General features: G+C 45.5%; 1 protein-coding gene across 4 annotated transcripts in view; it reads right to left on the bottom strand.

Annotated features, from left to right (window-relative positions):
• ARHGEF12 (Rho guanine nucleotide exchange factor 12) overlaps window positions 1-26,218 on the bottom strand; it is an 888,740-nt gene that overhangs the window by 442,032 nt on the left and 420,490 nt on the right. For 2 of the 4 annotated variants that reach the window (XM_086956791.1, XM_086956788.1), the window contains 7 exons: window positions 24,438-24,650; window positions 23,132-23,267; window positions 16,093-16,128; window positions 15,351-15,505; window positions 15,029-15,175; window positions 14,155-14,240; window positions 6,594-6,719 (listed from right to left, as the gene is read on the bottom strand). In XM_086956791.1, the coding sequence (XP_086812917.1) occupies window positions 6,594-6,719; window positions 14,155-14,240; window positions 15,029-15,175; window positions 15,351-15,505; window positions 16,093-16,128; window positions 23,132-23,267; window positions 24,438-24,650 (899 nt within the window). The remainder of the gene's footprint in view (window positions 1-6,593; window positions 6,720-14,154; window positions 14,241-15,028; window positions 15,176-15,350; window positions 15,506-16,092; window positions 16,129-23,131; window positions 23,268-24,437; window positions 24,651-26,218) is intronic. The other 2 variants (XM_086956792.1, XM_086956789.1) reach the window with 1 other exon arrangement.

Below are 26,218 nucleotides of genomic sequence, written 5' to 3'. Positions count from 1 at the left end.
TCCCATACCAGCCGGGACAGAATTACAACCAGCAAAGAGATCGATCAACACCTTGCATTTTGCCTCCAAGAACTAAAGAAGTTGTGGGTTACTACCCAGACAAAAACACGTGTTGCCTGGGCAATCGATCAGAATTAAATACAGAGAACCTATGATACTTTTGAGTGCTCTTCTTTATATGCAATTGATTGTTTATTTTGTTGTTTCAAATACTTTGAAGTGTTAAACATGCAGACATTGCTCTGCATACAACATCGACATGTGCACAGGCCATTTGTAAAAGTACATCAACATCAGGCAAAAAGTGGGGGGCCACCATGCAAAAAGGGATTCTTTCCTATAGTAGCTTTGTTCAAGCGTTACTTTAAGACCAACATCTTCGCAATTAGGTAAGTACGTTTTTCAGGAAAAATACGTTTCACTTTCATAAGTCTACGCTTATTGCGGTTCTTCAAACAGTTCAATGTTATCGTATGGATAAAAACTAACTATAGGCCGATAAGCTTGATTGCCACCATTCAAAAAGTGGTGGGGAGAATGGTGGTAAACAAGCTAATGGATTGGGTTAAAGAGAATAGCGCATTGTCCCCCTACCAGGCTGGTTTTAGGCGGGCAACAAGTACGGTTGACCAGGTGTTTCGGTTTGCCTTACTTCAATGGGGAACGGTGGTGCTTGGCGAGGGCAGCCTGTACGTCGCTTTTGTCGACTTGCGGGCTGCCTTCGACCTGGTCCCTAGGAGAAAGCTTTGGGCAGTCCTGAGTGAAATTGGCCTCCCAGCCGAGTTATTTACCCTAATTATGAGGCTGCACGAGGCTAAATTTGCCAGGGTTCAATGGGGCACGAATGGTGAATCTTCCGCCGACTTCCCCGTCGAACGTGGTGTTCGCCAGGGATGTGCAATGGTACCCTTGCTCTTTTCGTTATTTATTAACGGAATCGTGGCGCGGATGTTGGATGTCTGTGTCGATGCACCTTCGTTAGCGGGCATCAGGGTTCCTATCCTGGTGTTCGCCGACGAGACACTAATTCTGTCCAAAACACCGGGTGGCCTGCAGCGCGCCCTACATATCTTTGACCACTTTTGCGGGGAACACGGCTTGGAAGTGAATGTGGGCAAGACCAAGCTGATGACTTTCTCGCCTAAGCGTAGAGCCCCCCCAAAAATATTTTTGAATAATAGCGAGTTAGAGGTGGTCAGTGTATTTACCTACCTCGGGGTCCAGATCACCAACAACTTAAAGTGGTCCTACCATATAGAAAAGACGTTCCTGAAACACCAACAGATCACGGGAGCACTAAGGGTTGAACACAAAAAATCTAAATCTAAACCTATCAAAGCAGCCCTGGCAGTTTATGACGCAAAGGCCATTGGGTCTGCCCTTTACGGGGCGGAAATATGGGGCTTTGACAAGGTTCTTCCCTTGCAGACATCAGAGAATAGGTTTATTAGGGGCATAACGGGACTCCCCCAGAGTACCCCATTAATCCCGCTTGGTCTCGATCTTGGGAGAAGATCAGTCAGCGACCGAGTAATACTGCGCCCAATTCTTTATTGGCGACGCCTTTGGACTACTCCAGAGATACGGCATTACGCCGATGGATTCCTTGCAATAATTAAAGCAGATGTTTTCCATAAAATAATATGGCTTAAACACCTCAGGGCTGCTCTAGGAGAACTCGGCCTCTCCAATCTCTGGAACAATCCATCTGGGGAAGTTTTTCCTAGTAAAAGCACCATCAAAAGTTTATATTGGGATAGGATTGATGGCAGATTGTGGAGTGGAACGAGATCTGATTCAACGGGAGGGCGCTTTTTGGAAATAAAATAGTGTCCACTGTTAGAACCATACTGGGACAGTATTACTGTCCCAGGCGACAGGAAGCTAATGTTCCAGTTAAGATCTGGTTCTCTCCCCCTGAGATCTCCGACGGGCAGGTGGAGGAATACGACCAACTCGTGCTGCCCGGTGTGTGGTGTAACCAATGAAAGCATAGGCCACTTTTTATTTATTTGTAAGGCATACGCAACCCCTCGAAGAGTATGGCTAGGTCCAGTCTGTAAGAACCTAGGGATATCTAGTGGTGTTGAGGCGCTTTAAGAATTATTTGTACCTCCACTGATTTGTCAATTGTTTTGGGAACAGCGAAATACCTGGGGTGGGCATGGTCCAATAGACGGAGGGCTATCTCTTTTTAATGTATATGGACTTTTGAGTAAAATGTGTATTTAACTGTTTTTACCCCTTTCCTGTTAAAGCTTGCACAACGGTTTTTATTACTGAATGTATAAGAAGGTCAATTTTATGTCTTGTATTTTTTATTTTATTTTTTAAATGTATGTTGTGCTTTTATGAGTACATTGCTCGAATAAAGCTTTGAAACCGGTAACCGGTTATACAGGTAAGTATCCAACTTACAGTTCCAGTCTTTGGGACCACAGGTCAGCAAGGGGCAAGGTTCAAGTCAGTACCCCTACTGCCTTTGATGTGCGACCCCAGTTTCCGCCAGACCTGGGAGAAGCCACCCCCTACCCAGATGCTCATTTGGCACCAAGACAGGCGGCAATTTGAGATGCAAGTAGGCGTGTTGCACTACCAGGCTAGTCACACCCCAAGGTGGCTGCCTTACGTGGTTCATGAAAGAAGGGTTCCGTTGTTTTGGTGGAATTAGGAAATAGGGGACAGGGTAAAGCCTACTCCCCACAGGAAGTGACATATCGGGGGTGTAGTGAACCCAGGTGTAAGTAGCCCATTGGCTACTAACCTTCACTCTCCTTAACACTCCTAAATTTTGTATTTAAGCAGTCCCCGGACACCAAGAATGCAGATTTACCTGACATAAAAAAGAGGAGGACTAAGAAGAGCCGAACTCTGCCTCCCTACAATAACGACAATCCCACTGGTCCTGCCGCTGTGCATCGTCCAAAAGCTCGGGAGCGGCAGCAGCATTTTACCATGGGTCAGCAGCTCCCTTGAAGTGGAGGAGCAACTTTCCTATAACCTGCAGTTACCAACCCCAATGTTCTGCAGACCACTAGGTCCACTGACACAGCAGCCACTCAGAAGAGGTCACCATGCTCCCAGAGGTCAGATCCTTCTCCCCACCAAGAGTGGAGAAGCCAGGAACCCCAGGAGACACCCTGCACCAATACCTGGAGTACCAAACCCCTTACAGCAACTAAAGCTTGTTTGTGGTCCAATCCAGACTCCACGACTGCAAAGACCGACCAGTCGACAAAGGGCATCAACACCGCAGAGGCCAGCACCCAGAGTGGTGCAGGTGTCGTGATTTGTACCACTTTGCATGCCGACTGATACTCTGGCCCAGCTTACTAAAATCCTCTTCACCCGAGCTCCCCGGCCCGGGTCCAAAATGACGGACTGTGCCCCCCCCTGCTCTCTGGACCTTAACGAACTGAGTAACCACCACACCCCCTCTCCCCACTGGAGCTCCCGGACTTGTCCACAAGCACCCCTCTTTGCCTACAGTGTATCGTGCAAGGCTACCAACCCGTCCAGCCCCTCTGCACCTGGACACTCAAGTGCAAGAAACCCCCACTGCTGGTGGTTCTTTGGACCTTGCTCCCCTAAGACCTTAAGTCCTAAAGGGGACCCTCTAGATAAGATTGAAAATGTTTCTTCCTCAATAGGAAAGCATTAACACATTTGTGTGACATTTTTGCTAACTGTAAAGATTGATAACTCAAAAAGTACTTACCCAATTACGAAGTTCTTGGTGTTATAAAATTCACAAACATACCTCGTATTTTTATTTTAGATTAGAATATTTTTGAGTGTGTCTCATTTATTGGCTCGGTGTGGTCAATAAATGCTTAACATTGCCCTCTGATAAGCCTAAACTGAATGCTCACACTATCACAAAAGAGAGCATTTGGGATTATTTATTTATTTACGCCCTGTAAGCCAATAAGGGGCGTCAGGACGTTGTACATAGTTTACCTCATTTTGGTACATTACATAAGAAGACAGCTTCCTATAGTGGTGATGACTGCTTACCATGAAGCATCAATGGGCCAGAAGGATGGGGATATAAAAGTAGGCGTTCCTCAGGTCTAATGTGGCCATGAAGTCACCTACTGCAGCAGGACTATGACACCCTATAGGGTGACAAAGTAGAAATGTTCTGAGAGGATGTATTTCTTGAGAGGACAGCAATTGAGGATTGACTTGAGGAAACCATCCTTTTTAGGGATGAGGAAGTACAGGCGGTCAACTACTCTGCCCTGGTGTGGAAGAGGCACTGGATCTAGGGCACACTTAAGGAGCACCTGAACCTCCTCTTGCTTTAGGGCAAGTTGTTTTGGAATGTGGGTAGTACTCAATGATGTATAGTATCCACCAGTCTGTGGTGATCTTCTCCCAGCAGGTAGGAAATCCCTGAAGCCTCTCTCCAAAAGATGGTGTATGATCAGGGAAGTTGTGAGGCAAGTCAGTGCTTGTAAGTGGAGGCTCCTTTGGAGGCAGGGCCTCTGCCTCTACCATTGGAGCTGTTCCCTCAGACGGTGTCCCAGGTGTAACCTTACCTCCTTGCTGCTGGTATGACTGCATTGGTAATGGGGAAGTAGCTTTGAGCCCCCACTTGTCTGCTGTCTCTGAAAAGAGCCACTAGTAGAAAGGAATTGAAGGACACCATGGCCTTAGTCGTGTTCATGTCCTTAATTATTTTTTCCAACATTCCAATATAAGGGGCGAACAAATGCTCCACAATGACGGACAGGTTGATAAGATGTTTTAGACCTCTGGCTTGGTGCCAGATACATAGCCAATACTGGTGGCAAAATAACACAGGTATAGTCACCCCACTAGCAGCTGTGTGAGCTGAATCCAGGACGCATCTAATGGTGGCACTGGAAATGGCCTTCCCCTCTTTGACAATCTCTTCTTTATTCTTTCAATGTTGGTTGGGGAATGTTAGAGTAGGGTCTGCATCTCTTCTCATTGTGCCCCAACGAGGTAGGAGACCTACTCTATTGGGGATGTACCAGTGCATGGAGCTTATGTCTTGCCAGTTGCATCACTTAGCTTACTCTCCTTATCAGTAGGAGTGGAGTTGCATGCGGCTTGCACTACTGCTCTCTTGCAGGCAGAGAAAACTACCATGAAGTCTGGTGGGACGTGACCCAGATGAAGAGGGGACCAGAACGTGCAGGCTTGAATGTCTTTTTAATCCTGGGTGTTACCACCCAGGATTTTACAGGCTCCTTAAATGTTTCTGGGGCAGATTTCCCATCCATTTAAGCATAGAGAGAAATGGGAGGAAGCAGTGGGTTATACAGAGCATCGCATCTAGGAAGTCATCATCCTCCAGGGTGACATGCATGTTCACCTTGTGGCAGGCAGCTGTAAGTTGGATGACAGCGTGTTATACAGTAGTGATGTGTGGCGGGGATGCCTTAACAGGGAAATGGTCAAGATCTGTGTCCCATGTCATAGTCACCCAAGAATCATTTGTGGGGGTGTGGGTAGATAGGCGCATTAAAGACCTTTGCTCAGGAATAGGGACTAGGGTTATTTCCATCTGAGTACGACTCCGGTGACCTCTGAGAAGAAGTACCAGGTGGTGGAGATGTATGAATAACAGCATTGTTCTTAGGCCTTTTTTGGAATCGCTAGCTACAGGGGAACATCAAGTGCTGGAAAATCCCCAAAGGCAAGTCTGCAGGTTTAAGGAAAAGTCTTTTCTAAAGTAGAGATCTTGTCTGTGCATGGGTGGATGCTGAGAAAGCACAGCTGCTTTTTGTCCAGCTCCTGTTGGAGCTTTGCGGATGGGTCTCACCTCTGAGTCAGTTGTCAACTGCCTCAAAGCCGATGGGGCTTTCGGTGCCAATGGCACTTTCCACTTTGAAATTTTAGTGCAGAAGTATGGTGAGCTGATTGGTATAAAGGATCTTAGCTGGACCCAGTCTTGGCTCAGACACCTTGTTTCACTGCCAACCTAAGCCCAACGGCTGTGGCTTGGGCACATGGCTTGAAGCCCGACCCCAGCAGTGGTGGAGCTCGACCTCAATGTGCAGCAGCTTATAAGTTTTAGAAATCAGTGTGGATGTTTGGGCATCAACCATACTAATGCATTTTGGTGTTGTCTTCATTCAAGGTATGGAGTCGACTGATGATGATGGGGCGCCCCTAAATGCCTCCTCTTCCTCCTGGACTTCCTTTTCTTCAGACTCCAAAGAATCGAATCCGATGCTCTCAGGGCTAGGCTGATGGGCTGGTATGTTTGGCGACTCCTCAAACTCCTATTCAGGACAAGGTCCTCTTCGCCAAAATGTCTGGCCACGCTTAAGATGATCGTACACACAAAATGTTGTGTACCTTAACCAATTGATCTTAGTAGCAAGGTCCAATTGCATTGCATCTTTAATTATTTCCTGATTTAGACCTGTGCTGCTTGTGGTCCAGATTATATGCCAAAGTAGCACAGGTTGTACTTTAATAACATTAGCAATGCTTCAGTCATCTTTGAATCAATTCACCTCCTTAAGCCTGGCCCAGAGCCAACAGTAATCTAGCCACGTCTCATCTTATGCCATACAGTAAACAGTGCTCAGCAACAGTATTGAGAAACTCACCTGTACAAAGGCCAGGAAGCACGAGTCTTTCTTCTGGCGGGATTTGATCATCTCCAGGGCAAAAGGTTGATTACTGCAGAAAGTAGCACTTGACTGTTTCAGCCGCTCCTCACCTGCTCCGCTGAACTGAAAAAAGATGCAAACTATCAGAGAGGGCCAAGCAGTCTCAAATAACCTCTAATTTTGGTACAAAACAGACAAACTACCATACTAGAGAATCTAAAATGAAGGCAGTCTCAAGGAGAGGTACAAAAGTATGGGACACAAACAAACATGAGAAATTCGAAAATTGCCATAGTAACCACCCAAGAAGCCCTAAAAAAAGTCATGAAGCATATGGAGTAGTTTCTGTCCTGTAACTCCAGTTCTGTAGTAAGGGTATCTCTGTTATAGTCATAATTTAGTGAATAGTCCCGCCCATGTGCGTGGACCCCGGCAATCAAAAATAATTTCTTAAGTTGTCAAAAAATTGCAGAACTGCAAAGACACTTAAGAGAGAATTTAAAGACAAATAATGCAGCCTATATCCACAGGCTACACTGTCCAGTACTTCAACTAGAAATTCCACCAAAAACACCACACATACAACACAGCCTGCCCAGTTCCTTCAAAGAGAAACTTGCCTCTACCAGTAAAAGCCTCTGGAATGATAGAGAGGAAGGCATGGACAGACAAGCACCATAGGCTGCCATTATGTGGCTTAAATAGGATACTGTGCCTTTAAGAGAACTTTCCAGAACTTCTCCCAGTATCCCAGAATGCACAGCAGGTCCCTTTTACTTTCAGTTCTTTTTGAAGGCGTAACACGCCAGACCTGTAGCATTCCTTACATGAATAACTTTCTCCACCGGGGAGGCGGGAGGGCGCTTATGACTATAACAGAGATACCCCTACTACAGAACTGGAGTTACAGGACAGAAACTACTCCTTCCGTAGTAGGGGATCTCTGTGCATAGTCATAATCTAGTGAATAGAATGGCAAGCCTATCCCCACACCAAAGCGGCGGTGGAGAGAAGAAAATTAACACCACTACTGTGCAAACAGATTTCAAAGCGAAGCCTGCCCATCCTGAGCGTCTGTCCTGGCATCAGTGTCCAGACAGTAATGCTTAGCAAAGGTATGAACCGATTTCCAAGTGGCTGCCTTGCAGATTTCTGCAATCGGAACGTTACGGAGCAAGGCTGTCGTGGCAGCTTTGCCCCTGGTGGAATGAGCCTTAGGCTTACCTCCTAAGGTCTTATTAGCTTTTTGGTAACACAATGCAGTACACAATCCACCTAGAAATGGACTGCTTAGAGGTAGCAAGACCCGTCCTGATCGATCCGTAATTGATAAACAATTGGTCTGACCTTCGAATATCTTTGGTTTTATCCAGATAAAATTTCAACACCCTCCTAACATCCAGGGAATGTAGAGACCGTTCCGCTGGAGAAGAAGGATTCTGAAAAAACGTAGGCAAAGTTATGGTCTGGTTGATATGAAAATCAGAAATAACCTTGGGAAGAAATTTAGGGTGAGTACGCATAACAACCTTAGCAGCATGAAATACAGTATAAGGTTCTTGGCAACACAACGCCTGCATTTCACTCACCCTGCGGGCCGTTGTAATGGCCACGAGGAACGCTGCCTTCCAGGACAGGTGCTGCAACGAAGCCTTATGAATAGGTTCAAAAGGCTCCTTCATCAACCTGGACAGCACCACATTCAATTCCCATGAAGGCGAAGGGAGCCTCACAGGAGGGAATACTTTCTTCAAGCCTTCCAGAAAATCTTTGATCACAGGGATCTGGAAGAAGGAAGTCTGTGAAGGGCATTTTCTGTAGGCAGTCAATGCAGCGAGATGAGCCTTAATGGAATGAACATTAAGGCCAGACTGCGCCAAATGTAGAAGGTAAGGAAGGATGACATCTTCCTTGCACGTCGTCGGGTCATAGTTCTTGGACTTGCACCAGATACAGAACCTCTTACACTTGTAAGCATAGGAAGTCCGAGTGGAAGGCCTCTTAGACTCCTTCAGTATGTCCATGCAATCTTCAGGTAGATTCAAATGGCCATATTGCACTATCTCAGGAGCTATGCCGCCAAACTCAAAGACGAGAGGTTGGGGTGCAACATCTGCCCCCCGAACTTCGTGAGAAGGTCTGGCCTGCACGGCAGCCGAATGTGAGGAAGGAGAGACCGGTGAAGCAGGTCCGTGTACCACCACTGCTTGGGCCACTCCGGGGCAATGAGTATCATCCGTGCCCTGGACCGGGCCAACTTGATGAGTACCGCCGGAATCAGGGAAATGGGTGGAAAAGCGTACAGAAAGCTGTTCGACCAGTCGATCCATAGCACATTCCCCAGCGTCCCCTGCTGGTAGTACCTGGAGGCGAAGTCTCTGCATTTGCTGTTTTCGGCGGTGGCGAACAGATCTACGTCTGGAGTCCCCCACCTTGCGAAGACTTCTCTTAGTACTTTGTCGTTTATGACCCATTCGTGGTTTTCCTGAATCAGTCTGCTCAGTGCGTCCGCCTGAACATTCGGCACACCTGGTAGATGAGTAGCCGTTATCGTCAGTCCTCTGGCCAGAAGCCAGTGCCAGATCGCCTGCGCCTCCTGCGACAGAGTGCGTGATCTCGAACCCCCCTGCTTGTTGAGTTAATACATCGTGGTCGTATTGTCCGTCTGTACAAGCAGAGAGTTGGTCTGGAAGGACGGATGAAAGGCCTTCAGTGCCAAGTGAACAGCTCTGAGTTCCAGGAAATTGATGTGATAAGAGGACTCCATCGGAGACCACGTTCCTTGAATCTGTAAGTCTCCGGATTGCGCCCCCCAGCCGTGGAGGGAAGCATCCGTCACGACGGTCTGCGTGGGAATGTCCTTGTGGAAGGGATCCCTATGAGGAGATTCTCCGCGAACACCAACACTTCAGAGACTGAAGAGCATGCAGAGACAGTCGTATCTTGCCGTCCCAAGATCCTTTCCTCTGATCCCACTGGTCCTCCAAGCACTCCTGCAACGGTCTCATGTGCAGCCGTGCGTGTGGCGTTAGGAAGATACAAGAGGCCATCGATCCCAGTAGAGAAGACACCGTCCTCACTGTTGTAGATGGAACGGTCATAAAAGCCTGAGCCTTCCGAAGGAGTGATATGCGTCGCTCCTCTGAAGGAGACACGCTTGCTGACAGCGTATTGATGGAGGCTCCCAAGTACTGTATGCATTGGACCGGAGTCGGGACAGACTTGGACATGTGGATGTGCAACCCCAGCTTGTTCAAGAGAACGCACGTCTTCTGGAAGTGTGCTCGAGCTTTCGAGAAGGAGGAGGCCTTGATCAACCAATCGTCCAGGTACGGGTAGACAAACACTTTGTTCTTCCTCAGGTGTACTGCTACCACCGCCATGCACTTCGAGAATGTTCTCGGCGCAGACTTCAGTCCGAATGGGAGTACTGTGTATTGATAATGATTGGCGCCGACTTGGAATCGCAGGAACTTCCTGTGTTTGTGTGCAATGGGCACATGGAAGTATGCATCCTGTAGGTCTATAGCACATAGCCAGTCTCCCTGTTGCAACTGGGGATAAATCTGATGCAACGACAGCATGCAAAACTTTTCTCTGCAAAACCACTTGTTTGCATGCCGCAAGTCTAGAATGGGCCTGAACTCGTTCTTGACCTTCTTGCGAACGAGGAAGAACCGGGAGTACAGACCTCTTCCTCTCTGAGACAGAGGAACGTCTTCTATCGCCCTTTTCCTTAACAGGATATCTGCCTCCGCCTGAAGCTCGCGCAGTTGAAACTGCGAGCTGACCAGTGGAATTGCTGGAGGCGGGCTGGTGAACCGAAGACTGTATCCATTGCAAACAATATTCAGCACCCACTTGTCCTGAGTAATTTTTCTCCACTCTGCCAGAAAAAATTGCATGCTTCCCCCCACCGGAGTGGGTAACGAATGCAGGGGAAGTAAGCGCTCAGGGCCTAGACCCGGCCGGGCCTTTGGTCGCTGGTGTCGACTGTTGGCCTCCTCTGACTTTCTGGCGCTTCTGGAACGGCCTTGGGAACTGCTGCTGTTGTTGCTGCTGCTGTCCCGAAGGTTGGCCACTCCCTCTGCCCTGTCCGCCGAACCACCTCTGGAATGGGCGGTATGACTTCTTTGTCTCCTTGGGCTTCTCCAGGTCCACAGCAGTGAGCGTCTCAGCCTCAGCCTTCATGCGGGCCATTTCGTCATCCGCATGTTTCCCGAACAGGGTTTCGCCAGAGAATGGCAAATTGGCAACCCTCTGTTAGTCGTCAGGTTTTAGCGACGTGAAACGGAGCCAAGCATGTCGTCTCTGGTTAATCCCATGGCAGAAGCTAAGCGCCGCCAGGAGGGAAGAATCGGCCGCAGCACTGATGACCTGATTCACCACCAACATCCCCTCGTTTAAGACCTCCTGGAAATCCTCTCTTGTCGCGAGGCAGGTGTTCCACAAACTGCTGGAGGGATTCCCAGAGTGCGCGGTCGTAGCGCCCCAACAGGGCTGTAGCACTCGCCGCCTTCATGGATGTAGCCGACGTCCCACAAACCTTCCTCCCAGCAGAATCCATCCACCTAGATTCTTTATCTGGTGGGACCGTGGATGACGCAGTAGTGGCATGCTGTTTACGAGCCGCAGTCACTATCACAGAGTCTGGAGGAGGTTCCACCCTTAGAAAGGCCGGATCCGAATCGGGAGCCCAGTACTTTTTCTGTAGTCTCGAGGGGGCCGCCTTAGTCACCGCCGGGGTGAGAAAAAGGTCCATGGCCGGATCCTCCAGGCCCGGTACCAGTGGCAGTAATGGTCGAGACAGATGTTTTTGATGCAGCGTCTCGAAGATTACCGACGTCTTTGGAGTGGGCACCGTCAACGAGATGCCCAACTTTGCTGCACCCCTTAACAGGACGTCGTGAAAGGACACCAGATCGTCCACCGGTGATACCCTTGTCTCCGGTGACTCCGACAAAGTCGGGAGTAGTTCTTCGTCGCTGATGACCTTGTACGGGAACGAGATCTGTGCCTCCTATGGCGTAGTCTCGATCTCGTGGATGACCTGTTGCGTGATCGTTCCCTCCTCCTGGAACGAGAACGCGATCTCCCAGTCCGTGGACGTTCCGCAGGTTTCCGTGGAGGTGTTCTCCATGGCTTATCCTGAGGTTTCGGCTTTGGCGTCCCCTTAGGAGGTGTCGGAAGGGGAGGCAGCGACACCGATCTTGGTGGAGGAACGGGAGGTGTATCCGACCGAGGGATGGGCCCACGAGGCGGAAGTGGTGGTGGTTGCCCTCAGGGAGGAAGTGGCGGAAGTGGAGGGTTGATGGGAGGATCCTCCTTAGGTACAGGGGGAGGAGGAACCTTCAGCCGAGGTGGTGTATAAACCACCGAGTACACCGAGCCCGGTGACTTCTTCGGGGGAGGGGACTGCGAACCAGCCCCTCCAGCAGGTGATCGCCGTTTCCGGCGCCCTCCACCGGAACCAGCGTGACTTCTGGCGCCAGAACTCCTTCTGCACCGCTTAGGAGAGATGGAACAACTTCTAGACGCCGATCTCTTCCTTCTCGACGCCGAGCGTCGTGTCTCAGGCGTTGAATGTCACCTCCACGACTCCGGCCTCGATCGCCGCCTCCGCGTCGTTGAACGCTCCTTCCTCGACGCCGCCTCCGCGACGTCGAACGTTCCGTCCTCGAAGACGAACGTCGGCTCTTACTTGACACCGACCGCTTCTTCGAGGTCCTCGACGTCGAGGATCCCCTCGACGCCAATCGTCTTCTCGGCGCCGATCGTCTTCTCAACGCTGACCGTCTTCTCAACGGCGAAGTCGCCTCGACGGCGAGCGCCGACGCCTGTCACTCCTTCTTCGGCATCGATGGCTCGACGCTGACGTCGACAACGACGAAGCCGTCGACTGAGATCTCGACGGAGGCCTACCCAGGCCCTTCGACGTCGATTTTTCACTTCGTCTCGACCCGGAGCCCCGGGAGATGGTGAACACACCGTCATCATCCCTCTCGACGTCGTCGTTGATGCAATCGAGGCTGACGGAGACCGGGACCGTTTGCTGGTCTTCCTGCCTCTGGGGAGCCCACCAGAGGCCTCAGCAGAGGGAGCCTTCCCAGTCTGCCCAGACCCACCTGAAGCCTGCAGTCGTCTGTCCTCTAGGCCTTGGAGCCTAATCTTCAGCCTTTCCCTCAGGGTCCTTGCTGAAAAGTTCTTGCAGATGTCACACTCTTCAGGGACATGTGCTTCAGGAAGGCAGATGATGCAGACGTCGTGTGGATCAGTCTTGGCCTTCTTCCTCCCACATGCTGGGCATTTGTCGAAAAGAGCAGGCATTTTAGAGCCCTAAAAAGCCTGAAGAAACACACAGGAGTGAAGGGAAAGCAACAAGACACAAACTGAAAACACTTTTAAATCACAAAGTGCACAAAAATCCAATAAACCCTTGAAAAAGGGAGAGCTCAATGCACCAGGGTCCTGTTAGCAGGAGCCGGAAAAAAGAACTGAAAGTAAAAGGGACCTGCTGTGCATTCTGGGATACTGGGAGAAGTTCTGGAAAGTTCTCTTAAAGGCACAGTATCCTATTTAAGCCACATAATGGCAGCCTATGGGGCTTGTCTGTCCATGCCTTCCTCTCTATCATTCCAGAGGCTTTTACTGGTAGAGGCAAGTTTCTCTGTGAAGAAACTGGGCAGGCTGTGTTGTATGTGTGGTGTTTTTGGTGGAATTTCTAGTTGAAGTACTGGACAGCGTAGCCTGTGGATATAGGCTGCATTATTTGTATTTAAATTCTCTCTTAAGTGTCTTTGCAGTTCTGCAATTTTTTGACAATTTAAGAGATTATTTTTGATTGCCGGGGTCCACGCACATGGGCGGGACTATTCACTAGATTATGACTATATCAGAGATCCCCTACTACAGAACCAAAGTAGCACGTGAGAAAGATGCCCAAAAGCAAATCTAAAACAAGTAAAGCTCATCCAAAATGTGAAATGATCAACAGACCCAAAGAAAACCAAATTCAACAAGTTACACAAACTTAACATTTCCAGGACATATCCATTATGTAAATAATTCCAATTTAGGTGAATGGCAGATACATTATAATGGGTGGGTTTCTTGGAAATAAGACATGTTAAAAATATACTTGGATACCTATTTTGCTATCTACATGTAGCCTAATCTGTAACAAAGAAGGAGGGACATTAACAATTTACGGTGTTCAAAGGTGATAAAGATGCTCAGAGACAAGAACGCTGACTTTGGGATCGGGAATTCTGCATTAAAAAAAGAGGAAAAATGAAAAATCCACTAATGCAAAATATGGCCACACCCTTGATTGAAAATCCCATGGCACTGTGCAGTTACCCAAACTACCAGCATTTTTTTGAAGCTTTAACAAAACACAGACAGTCCGGTCTTCATTTTCCATCACACCCTGACAAATGGGTATTATTTATCTAGCACACATATGCATGATGTACACAAGATTATCACAAAGATACGGTGTTCAATGGCCTGCCAGTATTATCGAAAACCAAGACCTGAAATAAGTAAGCAAATTCACCCAGATGAGTAGGTCATCACCAATCTGATCAACAACGGATGACTCATTGCGCTTGCGTATTGCTTTCATTTGTTCATTCAATCCACCTGAAACAAGTGAAATATAGACAAGTGAAAAGGAGCGTTGAGCTGAAAAATGAGTTTATAGGGATAGAATGGAGCATGTTATAAATTGTAGAGAGGAGCAGCAAAGTGGGGAACCAAAGACAAACATAACAGAGAGGGAAAGATTACTGATTTGTGAAAGTTAATGGCGAATTGTGCCAAGATTAAGTTAAAGAGACAGGAGCAGAGTGGATGGGCATCACAGATAAGAGAAATACAATTGATCAAGAAAATAATTAAACATTATAGGGTCAATACAGGAAAGAATGGTTACAGATGAAAATCAAAAGAACAAAAGCAGTAGTAAAAGACAAGAGAACATGTGAAATTGTGTGTAGGGAGGCCAATGTAGAGAAAGGATAGTGAAAGATTGAAAAAAGTGTGTAGGCAGTGGTGGTGGGCAAGAGAAAGCACACTTTAAATAATTGCCATCTGTGCTGTGTAATCTGAGTCAGAATACGTTAACATGTCAAGTATAACTAATGCACTTGAGACTATAGTGGTAGAATGGCACACAAGAACAAGAAATCTAAAGAAAGACTTAGATGCTAAGGAAAATGGGGCGACAATATGAGGCAACTGAAGTTCAAAGGTGCCACAGTGTCTTTGGTTTAAAAATGGTAACTTGGGGTAGACAGAAGGTGAAGAGGAATGGCATAAAAGTCATGGAGTGTTAAAGAAAAAAATACATATTGTGTAACAGTGAAACCAAATAAAGACCGTGGAAGGCAAGAGCAAAAAGGATAAATGCCTCTTCTTGGCTCATGTACCGTGGAGCAGAAGGATCTCATCAAGATTGCAGAAGATGCCTCGTGCTTCAGCAGGTGTCAGAATGGACTCACGAGATATGCGCTGGTAGAACACCTGATCCAGAACGGTTAAGGTGCGAACATGAGCACGTTCTGTGTAGAAAAGCTCTAAGTAGGGAGAGAGAAACAAGTTCTGCAAATTAATCCAATGCCATATTACGAAACAGAAGGTGTCAATCTCTCCTATTAGTGCTCACCCTCTTCTCAGCAACATTTCGAAAAAGATACCCATTTAAGTAGGCGACAAAAGCACAAATAAGCTAATTTTTTCGGAACTTCTCACCATGAATGACTTCCTGCTGCTTGATTTCATGGGGTTTCATTCCTTGCAGAACTTCCCGACTAACCATCTGCTGCCAGTTTGGTGGATCCATATCAACATCAAATTCATAACACTCATCCTCACTCTGGATATCTCCATAGGCAATGGTGTCCAATCTAAAAGAGAAAGACTTGTGAGGTTTCCCCAGAATCTTTAATCTAAACTGAGACTTAGGCAGCCAGCCGGAAAATCCAGTAACCCTTACAAAGAGAGGCTTCAATAACCTACAGAGAGAGGGTCAGCAACACTGTCACAGGGATACACCTGTAATTTGGAGGTGAGTTAAGCACAAGCAGCGTTATCTAAATATTACCAATACACAGAGGACTTGGCTATGTTCTGAGGAAATCTGTGGCCTTCACTCAAAGACCTGAGAAACACAACACTTGGTATACAAACAGAAGTAGTGAGTTTCTTTAGAATTTCATGGATTGGAGAGCAGTGAGACACCACAGCAAACATATATGTAGTGGATGAAATGTAATGTGGATAATGTCACCATGCATGAACCTATATAGAATGTGCAATTCAATTGGATTTAAAGTAATTAAATAGTTTTCACAAAAATACTGATGCTCAGAATTTTTCCACACACTGAGTGATCTCTGTACCGCTTGAAAACATGGGTACAAACAATAATTCCAGTGTTGCACTGGAATCACGGCCATTTAAAAAATATTTTTAAGAGACTTCTGCTACTCACTTTCTGAAAGATTTGGGAGTCCCAATGTCTGCAAACCTATACAAATATAGAAGTCAGAGTTATTTTTCAAGGACCGGTTAAATGCAGTTAAATCTCCATGCAAATCAAAAGTACCTATCTGATGCTATCTAGAGAACTAGTTTACCCAGCAATACCCAAGACCAAAACACTTTTTTGGTACAGGTTAAAATTTTTGATACGATCTTTGTACCACCAGTTTGCATTTTCATAGGGACCAGGAAATGGAGGTAGGCAATATGGACAGTTACATTGTTTGAATTCAAGGACAGCTTTGACACAGTCATCCATCAGATCCTGGAAGACTTTTTAGACACTAGCAGAAGATTCTGAGACAACACTTTAATGGTTTACATCATACTCAAATGTAAATAATTAATTAGTCCTGAAAAGCACTAATAATCTATGAAGGTACAACACCAGCATAAATTTTTTCTTTCGATCATATTCAACCTCCACATGAAGCCCTGTAAGATTGTCAATGCAGAGGACGATATTAGCATCCATAAATAAGCTGCTGACAGGCAACTGCCCTAAACTTTCAGATGCCCATAAAATCAAGATTCATCCTAAAACATAACTGCATGCTGGGCGACATGGACGAAACAGAATGGAACGAAGCATTGGCCTCCCCGAAAGAAATAGGCATCTCTGCCAAGTTCCGTTTGGTACAACTTAAGATACTGCACTGGGTGTACTACACCAGAACTACCTTACATAAATTTCACTGGGCACAACACCCGTATTGTCTTGGCGGGTGTGGGGAGGAGGGGACGTTTCTGCACACCATCTGGGAATGTCCGAGTGTGATGGAGTACTGGAGGCAGGTGATGCGCTCTATTTCCCAAACATTAGAGATCACTCTCCTTCCTGAACCCCGCAAATGTCTTCTGAACATATGGGAGCCTAACGATCTCTCTCGTCACGGTCAAATCTGGGGAACGATAGGCATGATGGTGGCTAAGAGAGACATAGCGCAGAAGTGGGGAGCAACTGACACGCCTACACTGACACACTGGTGTAGAAACATGGATGCGCTAATACTCATAGAACGAGCGGTCTATGTGGCAAGGGCGTGTCCACGTAAGTGGAACAAGATCTGGATGCCATGGAATGCGTATAGAGGGGACCTGTGTGACCCACTACCTGAAGAGACCAATATTGATTCTGATGATGACGAGGACGAAAATAGTTTGGATTGAAGGGTATGAGTAGTAGTGCCAACGACTCCACGTGACTCCTATAAGACGACTTAATACGATGACGTGATACAGCCAGAGTGCTCATAGCCGTGCACAAAGGTGGCATACCAATTTGGATATCATACATGACGTCAGCTGCCCAGTTACTGTTTGGTTACTGTTCATACTACCTATTTGATGATGTATTGCAATGTATACACTTGAAATTAAGCCAGATGTTATGTTATTCACATAGCTGAGGAACAACAAGGGCACCCAACGAGTCAGCACAGGACCTCGGGGAACATAGTTTATATCTAACAACAGTGGTCCTATGCATAGGTAGGAGTGAAATGCAATAAAAATATAGACACAATGGAACTATATTGGTTGACGTGATTTGTCCAGCCGGACAGTGATCACAGAAATCTTTTACTATATAAAAAATAAACAGGAAAATTCTCTTACATTCACAAAGAGTGAGACACAAGCCTGTGTCTTCACGCTTACAAATTGGCAACGTAGAAGAATAGGGAAAGGCAAAGAAGGAAAATATTTAGGCAGAAAGTGAGCGATTTCTGAGAAATGAAAAAATACCAGAAATTCAGTTACACCATTGATCGCATATCTCATTCAATATACATTTGCATATATGGTGTGACAAAGGGTCGACGACGTTTCGATTCCATAAACAAATTACACGGAATCATCATCAGGACAAAAAGTATTGAGCCTAAAAACGCTTAACACAGTAGCCTAAGGAGAAAAAGGAAAAATTGAATAATCAGTCAAAGAATAATAGAACAGAGCGTATCTTGTGACATCAAGTGAAATTAAGTGACTAAAAAGTCCTTAAGGAACAACTAATTTTGACACGCGTGGTCGCGAAGGTGATAGACCATTGGGACTTGCGGCGAGTGTCTAAAAGTGAGGGGATGCTTCTTAAGTGTAAAAACCTAGTGCCCGATGTTGCCTGAATAGGAAAAAAGGTTGGTGAAACGATTAAAAGTGATAGTGTCCATGATGGAAACCATTGTGTTCGTGCGAATGACTCTAGAGAAGTTACAAGGTGCCGGGGTTTACCTGTGAGGATCAGAGAAGATAAACCCTGAGGGTCTAGTATAGGGATGGCGCCAATATTGCTGCGGGAATGAAGCTGTGGGGGTAAAACAGGGGGGGGTTCAGTCAGTGTAGATCCCCCAGATTTATCTATGCAGGTGGTCATTAGAAGAAACTCACCAGGGAATGGTGGTTCCTATACCTCGTACTGGATGTAGCTCGTACAGTGCAGAGGTTCCGGGGCAAACTCCTCATATATGGAGGTGCTTGGTGGTGAACCTAATAAGAAGGAGGATCTTGAATGAGGAGCAGGAGGGATTTCGCACATTACGATTGGCAAGGATGTGGCCAAACTTACCAGAGGTTAAAAATAATGGTCCCTGGTTAAACTTGAAAGTTGGGATGTGATGCCGCCCGCAATCGGGAATTTTTTTCAGCGCCAAAAATAAGGCGCGACGGAGCGAGCCTGTTGACAATTATACACAAGGTCAGTGATAGAAAGCGAGGCGCGTTGGAACTAAAGCGTCTGCGGGGGTTCTGCACTCACCGAGGGCTTCGCTGTAAGGCGCTTCACAATGCAGCGGTCCTGCGTTGTCCCGGTTGAGTGGCAAGTCGGAAAGTTAAACGGAGCCGGCTGGCTGCTGATTGGTCGGCAAACCAAAAAAGTAATAAACGAAGGACTGGCAGCGGCGGCCATCTTAAGTGAAGTAAACTATCAAAAAGTGAAAGTGAGGCAGGGGAAGAATGGGGCAGGCGTGGTGGCCATCTTAAATGAGTGGGTGACGCATGCATTAGCACAGTGAAGTGCAGGCAATTTACAGTTCATAAATAAACACTGACACATTTACACATACAGCTGACATGTCAATTCATAGGACCCAATTATAATAGGCTAGTCCAATCCTCCTGTAGATTAAGTCCTGTATTGAGACTATCAGTTCTCAGTATCCATTTCAATTCTTCTTTGTTCAACATCCTGGTTAGATCACCTCCTCGGGGTGGTATAGTGATTTGGCTGATTACTGTCCATTTCAGTTGATTCTCTGAATGTCCTTTCTCCAAGAAATGTTCGACCAGTGGTGCATTGGCGGTTTTGCACCTGATTCTGCTCCGGTGTTGTGATATCCTGAGTTAAATTGTTTGTTTCGTTTGGCCCACATAAATCATGTTACAGGGACAAAAAATTGCATAGATCAGGTTGGAGCTATTGCAGTTGGTGAAGGTCCTAAGTACATTTCTAGTATCCTTAAACACAAATTCCTTAGTCTCAATACAAAAATCACAGACAACACACGTACCACATTTAGAGTGGCCTCTCAAGGGTGGAAGACCCCAATGGTCGTTTAAAGTGGTGTTGGTTTTTTCGGGAGGAGGTAGTGCTGCTCTCACCAGCTGGTCTTTTAGATTTTTATTGCGTTTAAAAGCAAAAAGGGGTAATTCAAGTGAAAGATTCCCAGAGTTGATGATATGCCAGTTTCTTTTAATGCTTTTCTTTATTTTGTTGGAGGCAGAAGAGAAGGTAGTCACACAGACCAGCTTGTTAGACTCCTTCTTAGCCTTAGGTTCAAGCAATGTATCGCGGGGGCAGTACCACGCCCGCTTCATGGCATTTTTTACCAGTCGTTTTGGGTAGCCCCTGAATTTAAGTTTGCTAGCTAGGATGTTTGCCTCCCTAAAGTAATCAGGTTTTTGAAAGCAGTTTCTACGTAACCTTAAAAACTGTGAGTACGGGAGACTGTCCCTGAGAGCTCGGGGGTGGCAGCTATCATAACACAGGAGCGTGTTCCTTTCTGTTGGCTTACGAAACAGTGAGGTAAATAGTAAGCCCTGTTTATGTTGGATACAGAGATCCAGAAATGGAATACTGATTTTACTGTGGTCTATAGTGAAAGTTAGTCCGTTACAGTTGCTGTTTAGCCAATGTACAAAAGTGGGCAGGATTTCCTCAGGGCCCCCCCATATCATAAAAACATCATCGCTATAGCGTTTCCACATGAGGAGGCCTGAGTGGAAAGGATTGGTGGCAGGGAGGATGGTGGTACATTCTAACCAGTCCATATACAAAATAGCCAGCGTGGGAGCAAAAACTGCTCCCATCGAAGTTCCTTTGTTTTGTTGGAAGTACTGGTCTTCAAACATAAAATAGTTGCGGGTTAGACATATTTCCAAAAGTTGGATTATAAACAAAGTAGGCACTGGATGTGGTTGTGGGCGTTTGTTTAATATTGCCTCCATCACGAATAATGAGTCTCTCTGGGGAATGTTAGTGTACAATGACTCGACGTCAAGTGTACACAGGGTTTGTGAGTCAGGGTCAAAGGGTAGATTTTCAATGAGGTTTATCATGTTCATGCTGTCCCTAACATAACAGATGGTGTTTGGTACAAAGTCTTTTAAGAAAAAATTTACATATTGACCAAGAGGTTCCAGGACCGAACCACAACCAGAGACGATGGGGAGGCCTGGTGGGTTGTCTTGGCGTTTATGAATTTTGGGTAATGTATAGATTACCGGTATGCGTGGGTGGCTGACATTCAGGTAGTTAAATTCATGCTTTGAAATGAAGCCGGTGTCTAGGGCCTCAGAAGTAACTTGTTTTATCAGGGTTTGTAGTTCCTTGGTAGGGTTGGTAGGGAGTCGACTGTAATGATCAGTGTTGGAGACTTGGCGAGAAAGTTCTGCCCTGTAGCTGTCTATGTTCTGTAATACAATGCCTCCCCCTTTATCGGCTGGTTTAATCACCAATTCATTTTTGTCTCGTAGTGTTCTGATGGCATTTTTCTCATCCAAAGTAATGTTATAGGGAATGAACATGTGTTCTCGTGATAGATTATTAGCCTCTTTAAGAATGACCTTTTCAAAGGTAAGGATTTCCTTCGGGATCATGTTCGCCGAAGGCAGAAAAGTAGAGGGAGGTCTGAAAGGTGTAATGGTGACCTTAGGTGATGTAGGATTTAATTCAAAAAAGGCTTTCAGTCTAATCTTTCGAAAAAATGCTAAAAGCTCAGACTGTACATCCAAAAAATTTGGGTATGAACTCGGTACAAATGATAGTCCCTTGCTTAATAAAGAGATCTCTTGGGAGGAGAGATCATGGTCGGACAGATTAAACAATGGGATTGACATATCTGGAGTTTCAGAGCTACTCACCATTTGTAAAACTTCTGTCTCGTTTGGCGCTCCCCTGGCGGGTTGTGCCAACGAGCTTGTTGTTTCACTCTGCCCCTCTTGGGGGCTTCTCCTCTGCCTGTCCCTCGTCCTAAAAAATGGGGGTTAGGATTGCGAGGGTTAGGATTGTGATTTGTCCAGCCGGACAGTGATTTCTGTGATCACTGTCCGGCTGGACAAATCACATCAACCAATATAGTTCCATTGTGTCTATATTTTTATTGCATTTCACTCCTACCTATGCATAGGACCACTGTTGTTATGTTATTCACAGCATATACCGATTGAAATTTTTAAAGCTCCTTCAATACGCCGCCAGACCCGGGGTTGTCTGCTGACAGGCTGTGTTAATCCGACAGTACAAAATGTTTGTTGCATACCATCGCGGCCAGCCCCCCTGGGTTGTAGGCCTAGAGCTGTGTATTGCTACTATTTTGCAATAAAAGTTCTTACAAAAAAAATAAAAAGATAACACATCAGATCACCTAAAACGTAGAACCACTTTGATTCATACTTGGCACAAACCTCTACTGGGCTGAACGGTAAAGACAACATTGTACCAGCTCACAATGTAAATGTATGTAAACACCTATCTGCCAGGAACTGAACCGATTACCAAAGGCTTGATTCTCCCCCAAATGCATGGAGGCAACTTTATCTCATCTGGCATTTCGGCTTTGGTGCTAGCCCCAATTGATGGAACCTGTCATGCCTCAGTTGACCTCAAAGAACCAAAGAAAAACAACCACATTACACTATCAAGAAACTGCACTGGCTGCCCTTGCAAGCTTTCATCATCTACCGGACCTACTGCACTGCAGCTACAAATCTTAGTATCTTGGCAGCCCAAAGGAACTAAATGATGCTTGAATTAAAGAACTGCAAACAGAAGCAAACGAGAATTGAATTATTCTCTTTGTACACAATATTGCTCCTCCTATAAAGCTTACCATATCCCCTTAGAAATACAGAAAAGGACTAACCTTTTCAAGGAGCATCTCATAGAACCCACAACAGGAACTTATGCGTCAAGGAGATCACCATTAATCCTTCATCCTTTTATTTGTTCACATGACCCTGAATGTTCCTCAGAGCTCATCTCACACTAGTTATATTTTGCTGGTTGTTTGTAAAACAAGTATATCTATCTTGAAGCTTTGTATGAGCTCAGGGAGGACAGGGAAGGGTGGGTCAAGTGAGAGGAAATTAATGTTAGGCCTATACACATATCATTACCCATACCTTACCATACCAGTAGGTTATTAATCCATGATGTGTGACTTTTGCTTTTTGTTAAACTGAAACTCAAACATGGTAGTATTCCATAGACAAAGAATGTGACACCCAGAGTCAACAATCCTTCATAAATTGATGCCCACCCTCCTCTCCCACAGCCCTCTCCCGCCCAATTGTCATTTAGCATTGTACCCCAGTGTGTGATAGGTTATCGTACATTTATGTTAAGAAATAAGAACACAGCCATTCCATCCGTATAGGAACATTGATCGGCTTATTTAATATAAACCCTTATTTTTCTTCATCTAATCTCATGCTGCATTACCTATACATCTCCAACACTGTGGTAGCATGTCTAGAAAATTTGCTGCATATACCTTTCAAGCAAAGAGTCTTCTTCCTGCAGATGGTCCAGCACAGGAGATGGAAAGTCAAAAATAGTGCTGCTTGGAGTGCGTGGCGTGCTATCAAAGGAATCAGCAGATGACAAGGACTCCCCGGTTTGCTTTGTGCCTTGAAAATAAGGGGTTCAAAGGAAAAGCCATTAGAGAACAGTGCCAGACATATCAAAGAGAGGGAGAGTATGATGTTAAAGGGAGAGAGAAGGAAAAATGAAAAACATTGCAATTGTGAGAAAGAACATTTTGGACAGTAGAGGAACTAAGCCATAAGCAGTGACGAGACGGACTAATATAGGCACTAGAAAGAGGGGACATAGGAATCGGGCAAACAAGAAAGTGAGACTCTAAAAAAAAACAACAGACATGTGGGCACCAAAGAAAAAAGGACATGACAGAGCGAGAGAAAGAGGCAGTGAGAAAAAGGAAAAATATTTAAAAAGTGGTGTGTAGTAGGCAGTAAGACAAAGAAAGCATTATCCCAGGCAGACACAGGAAGAAGAGTTAAGGAAGGCCAGGACTTCTACCATATAGAAATCGGGTAACCAGAAACACCAGAAAAAGAAGTAACAGAAGCTGGCAGCCGAGACAACACAGCCTAGGTAGGCATCATAGAGAGAAACAAATAGGAAGCAACCATCATTGAAAGAAAACCAGCAGAGGTGGACAGGCAGAAAGAGTGCACCAACAATGGGAGAAAGTTGGAAAAAGGGAGCGACTAATAACTAAGAGACTAATAACTAAGTCGCTAAAACCAGTCTCATCGACATAAGTAAAATCCAAGGGTGCCAAAGGAATAGGGACACTGGTGCCAGGGGAATATGCTGGCACAGAAAAATCTGACATAGGGAATGGAAAAACAAAGGGCTGTTGGGGAGTGGGAAAGATGGCAGACAACCCAGAGAATTAAATGAGGTCCAAAGCTGGACACTATGAAACAAAAGGTCTGCACGCACATGACAGGGAGAATGGTTACTTTATGCAGATAGGGAGGCACTTGGATTTAATGAATCTTAAAGACAAACAGGTGAGAAGAAATCACAAAGCAAATGTGCATAACAGTGATAGAACCGACGGACATCAAGGGGAGAGTAGTACAATAAACTCTAGATAAAAGTATTTCGCAGAAATGGGATGGATGGGAGAATATGAGCAAAAGAAGGAAAGAGGAAAAGAATACATTTAGCAATAAAAATTAGTCGATAACAAGGGAAGGAGAAAGGAACCTAAACCCTGAACTACAAAAAATGTATCCAAGCGCTCCCCTCTTGTGAACAGCACTCACCTGTTTCATTCTCCTTCCCTCCATCTGTAGAACCATAGCCCACTGCTGCAAGTGGGGACATGGACCCAGAAGACAAGGGAACACCATCCGTCCCATCATTGGCAGCAACACTCTGGCGCAGCCGGCTAGAATCCCCAGGCTCAGGGCTGCTGGACGAAGATGCCGGAACGTGTTTAGGGTGGCGCTGTTTATGCATGTCCATTGCTCTGCCAACTAAACATAAGCACAAGTGGCATCATCTAAACCAGAAATTTAGTATATTGGCTTCTCAAAACTGTCCTGCACCAGGATCAAGCAATTCCATAAATGAGGAAATAACTTGAGTGAACCACAGAAATATGCCAGAAAGGGTCTAGTTATGGACACTTTCAGTCTACTGTGAAGGTGGCACACTGTCCAGAGGACCTAGGCCATCTACAGAAGACCTCATGCAGGGAATAACATTTGTAAAGCAGATGGGGTGGGGTGGGGGGTGGGGGGGGGGGGGTCTGGCCTCCCTCCAACATCTGCAGCAAATTTGCCTCTGCATGGTCCAATGCTCATTTGGGTATATCATTTATAATCTTCTTCCAGCCTACTATACTACCTACAGAACCATGAGGTGTTCAAGTGTTTATCCACAGAAAATGGTGATCTAGAACGTAGACTCCAGGCAGAGCTCAGAATCCATTCCACCACCTTTTTGCCAAAGACCGCCAAGTGGATAAGCATGTAACAGAAAACATACACAATAGAACCCGGTTCCTGGTGAATTCCCTCAATTTTGGAGCAATGCGACCAATGACACGAATGGACTGTACCCTCCAGCCATGTAATACAAATGGCTCACAGCCATCAAGATGCAAACTTACAGAGAAACAGGCAATTCAGCTGATAGTGTGTGTAATATAAAAAGTATAATCTTTAATTAGCCTATTCACAAAGTACTTCTATCTGACTTGCCTAGTTGCATTGCAAAATAGCACTTCATGGTAGCTAATAAGAATACAACAAAATAAATAACAATACCTATAACGATAACTATGGCAACAAAAAACACACCTTTTTGTGCAGCGCTTTATAGTACCGAGTTTAGCAGTGGAAAAACAGAGGTTTCTATTTATTGAATTCAATATTGCATGAATGTCTTAACCCAGAATGATGAAAGGCTTAATTTGCCATGCTATGATTAAATCTGTGAATAAACAGAGAGGGTGCCAGTACTGTATCTATTTTCGAAAGTACCAACCCAATTGGGTTCAAAACTAACAAAGATTCAATTGTTAGTCGACTGTTGAAACATATCCAATTTATTTATTTCTTTTTAATAGAAAAATGTTTTTAGGTAACACAACCACAAGTAACAAAATAATTTTCTTGTATATATGTAAGAGACAAAAGGTAGTAAGAGAAATAAATTAGGGAATAGGACGCACAATCCGTGCAGTGAACAAAAAATACATCGAATCTTTCAGACATCAGCCATTCTGCATTCATACTCACACTCCTTACAAAACATGACAAACACTGTACATGTGAGACAAAAAAACACACAAGGGAGTGAAAAAAGGTCAAAGGAAAAGTCAAAAAAGATTCAGCAACAACTAAAGACTGTTATTCAAGATACTTAATATCAAAACAGTTCTAAAACAAGATAGATATGTACATTTCTTTTTGACCATAGACCTAACAAAGAAGGTACATAAGGTCGACGCGTTTCGAATCGGACCCTTTGTCCGATTCTCATCAGGACCAGGGAATCTGAAAAAGGAAAAAATATTTCCTTTAGTATGTAGCACTTT

The sequence above is a fragment of the Lissotriton vulgaris genome, chromosome 2_1, assembly GCF_964263255.1.
Source record: "Lissotriton vulgaris chromosome 2_1, aLisVul1.2, whole genome shotgun sequence".
NCBI classification, from domain to species: domain Eukaryota; kingdom Metazoa; phylum Chordata; class Amphibia; order Caudata; family Salamandridae; genus Lissotriton; species Lissotriton vulgaris.
This window is presented reverse-complemented; position numbering and strand designations above follow the sequence as displayed.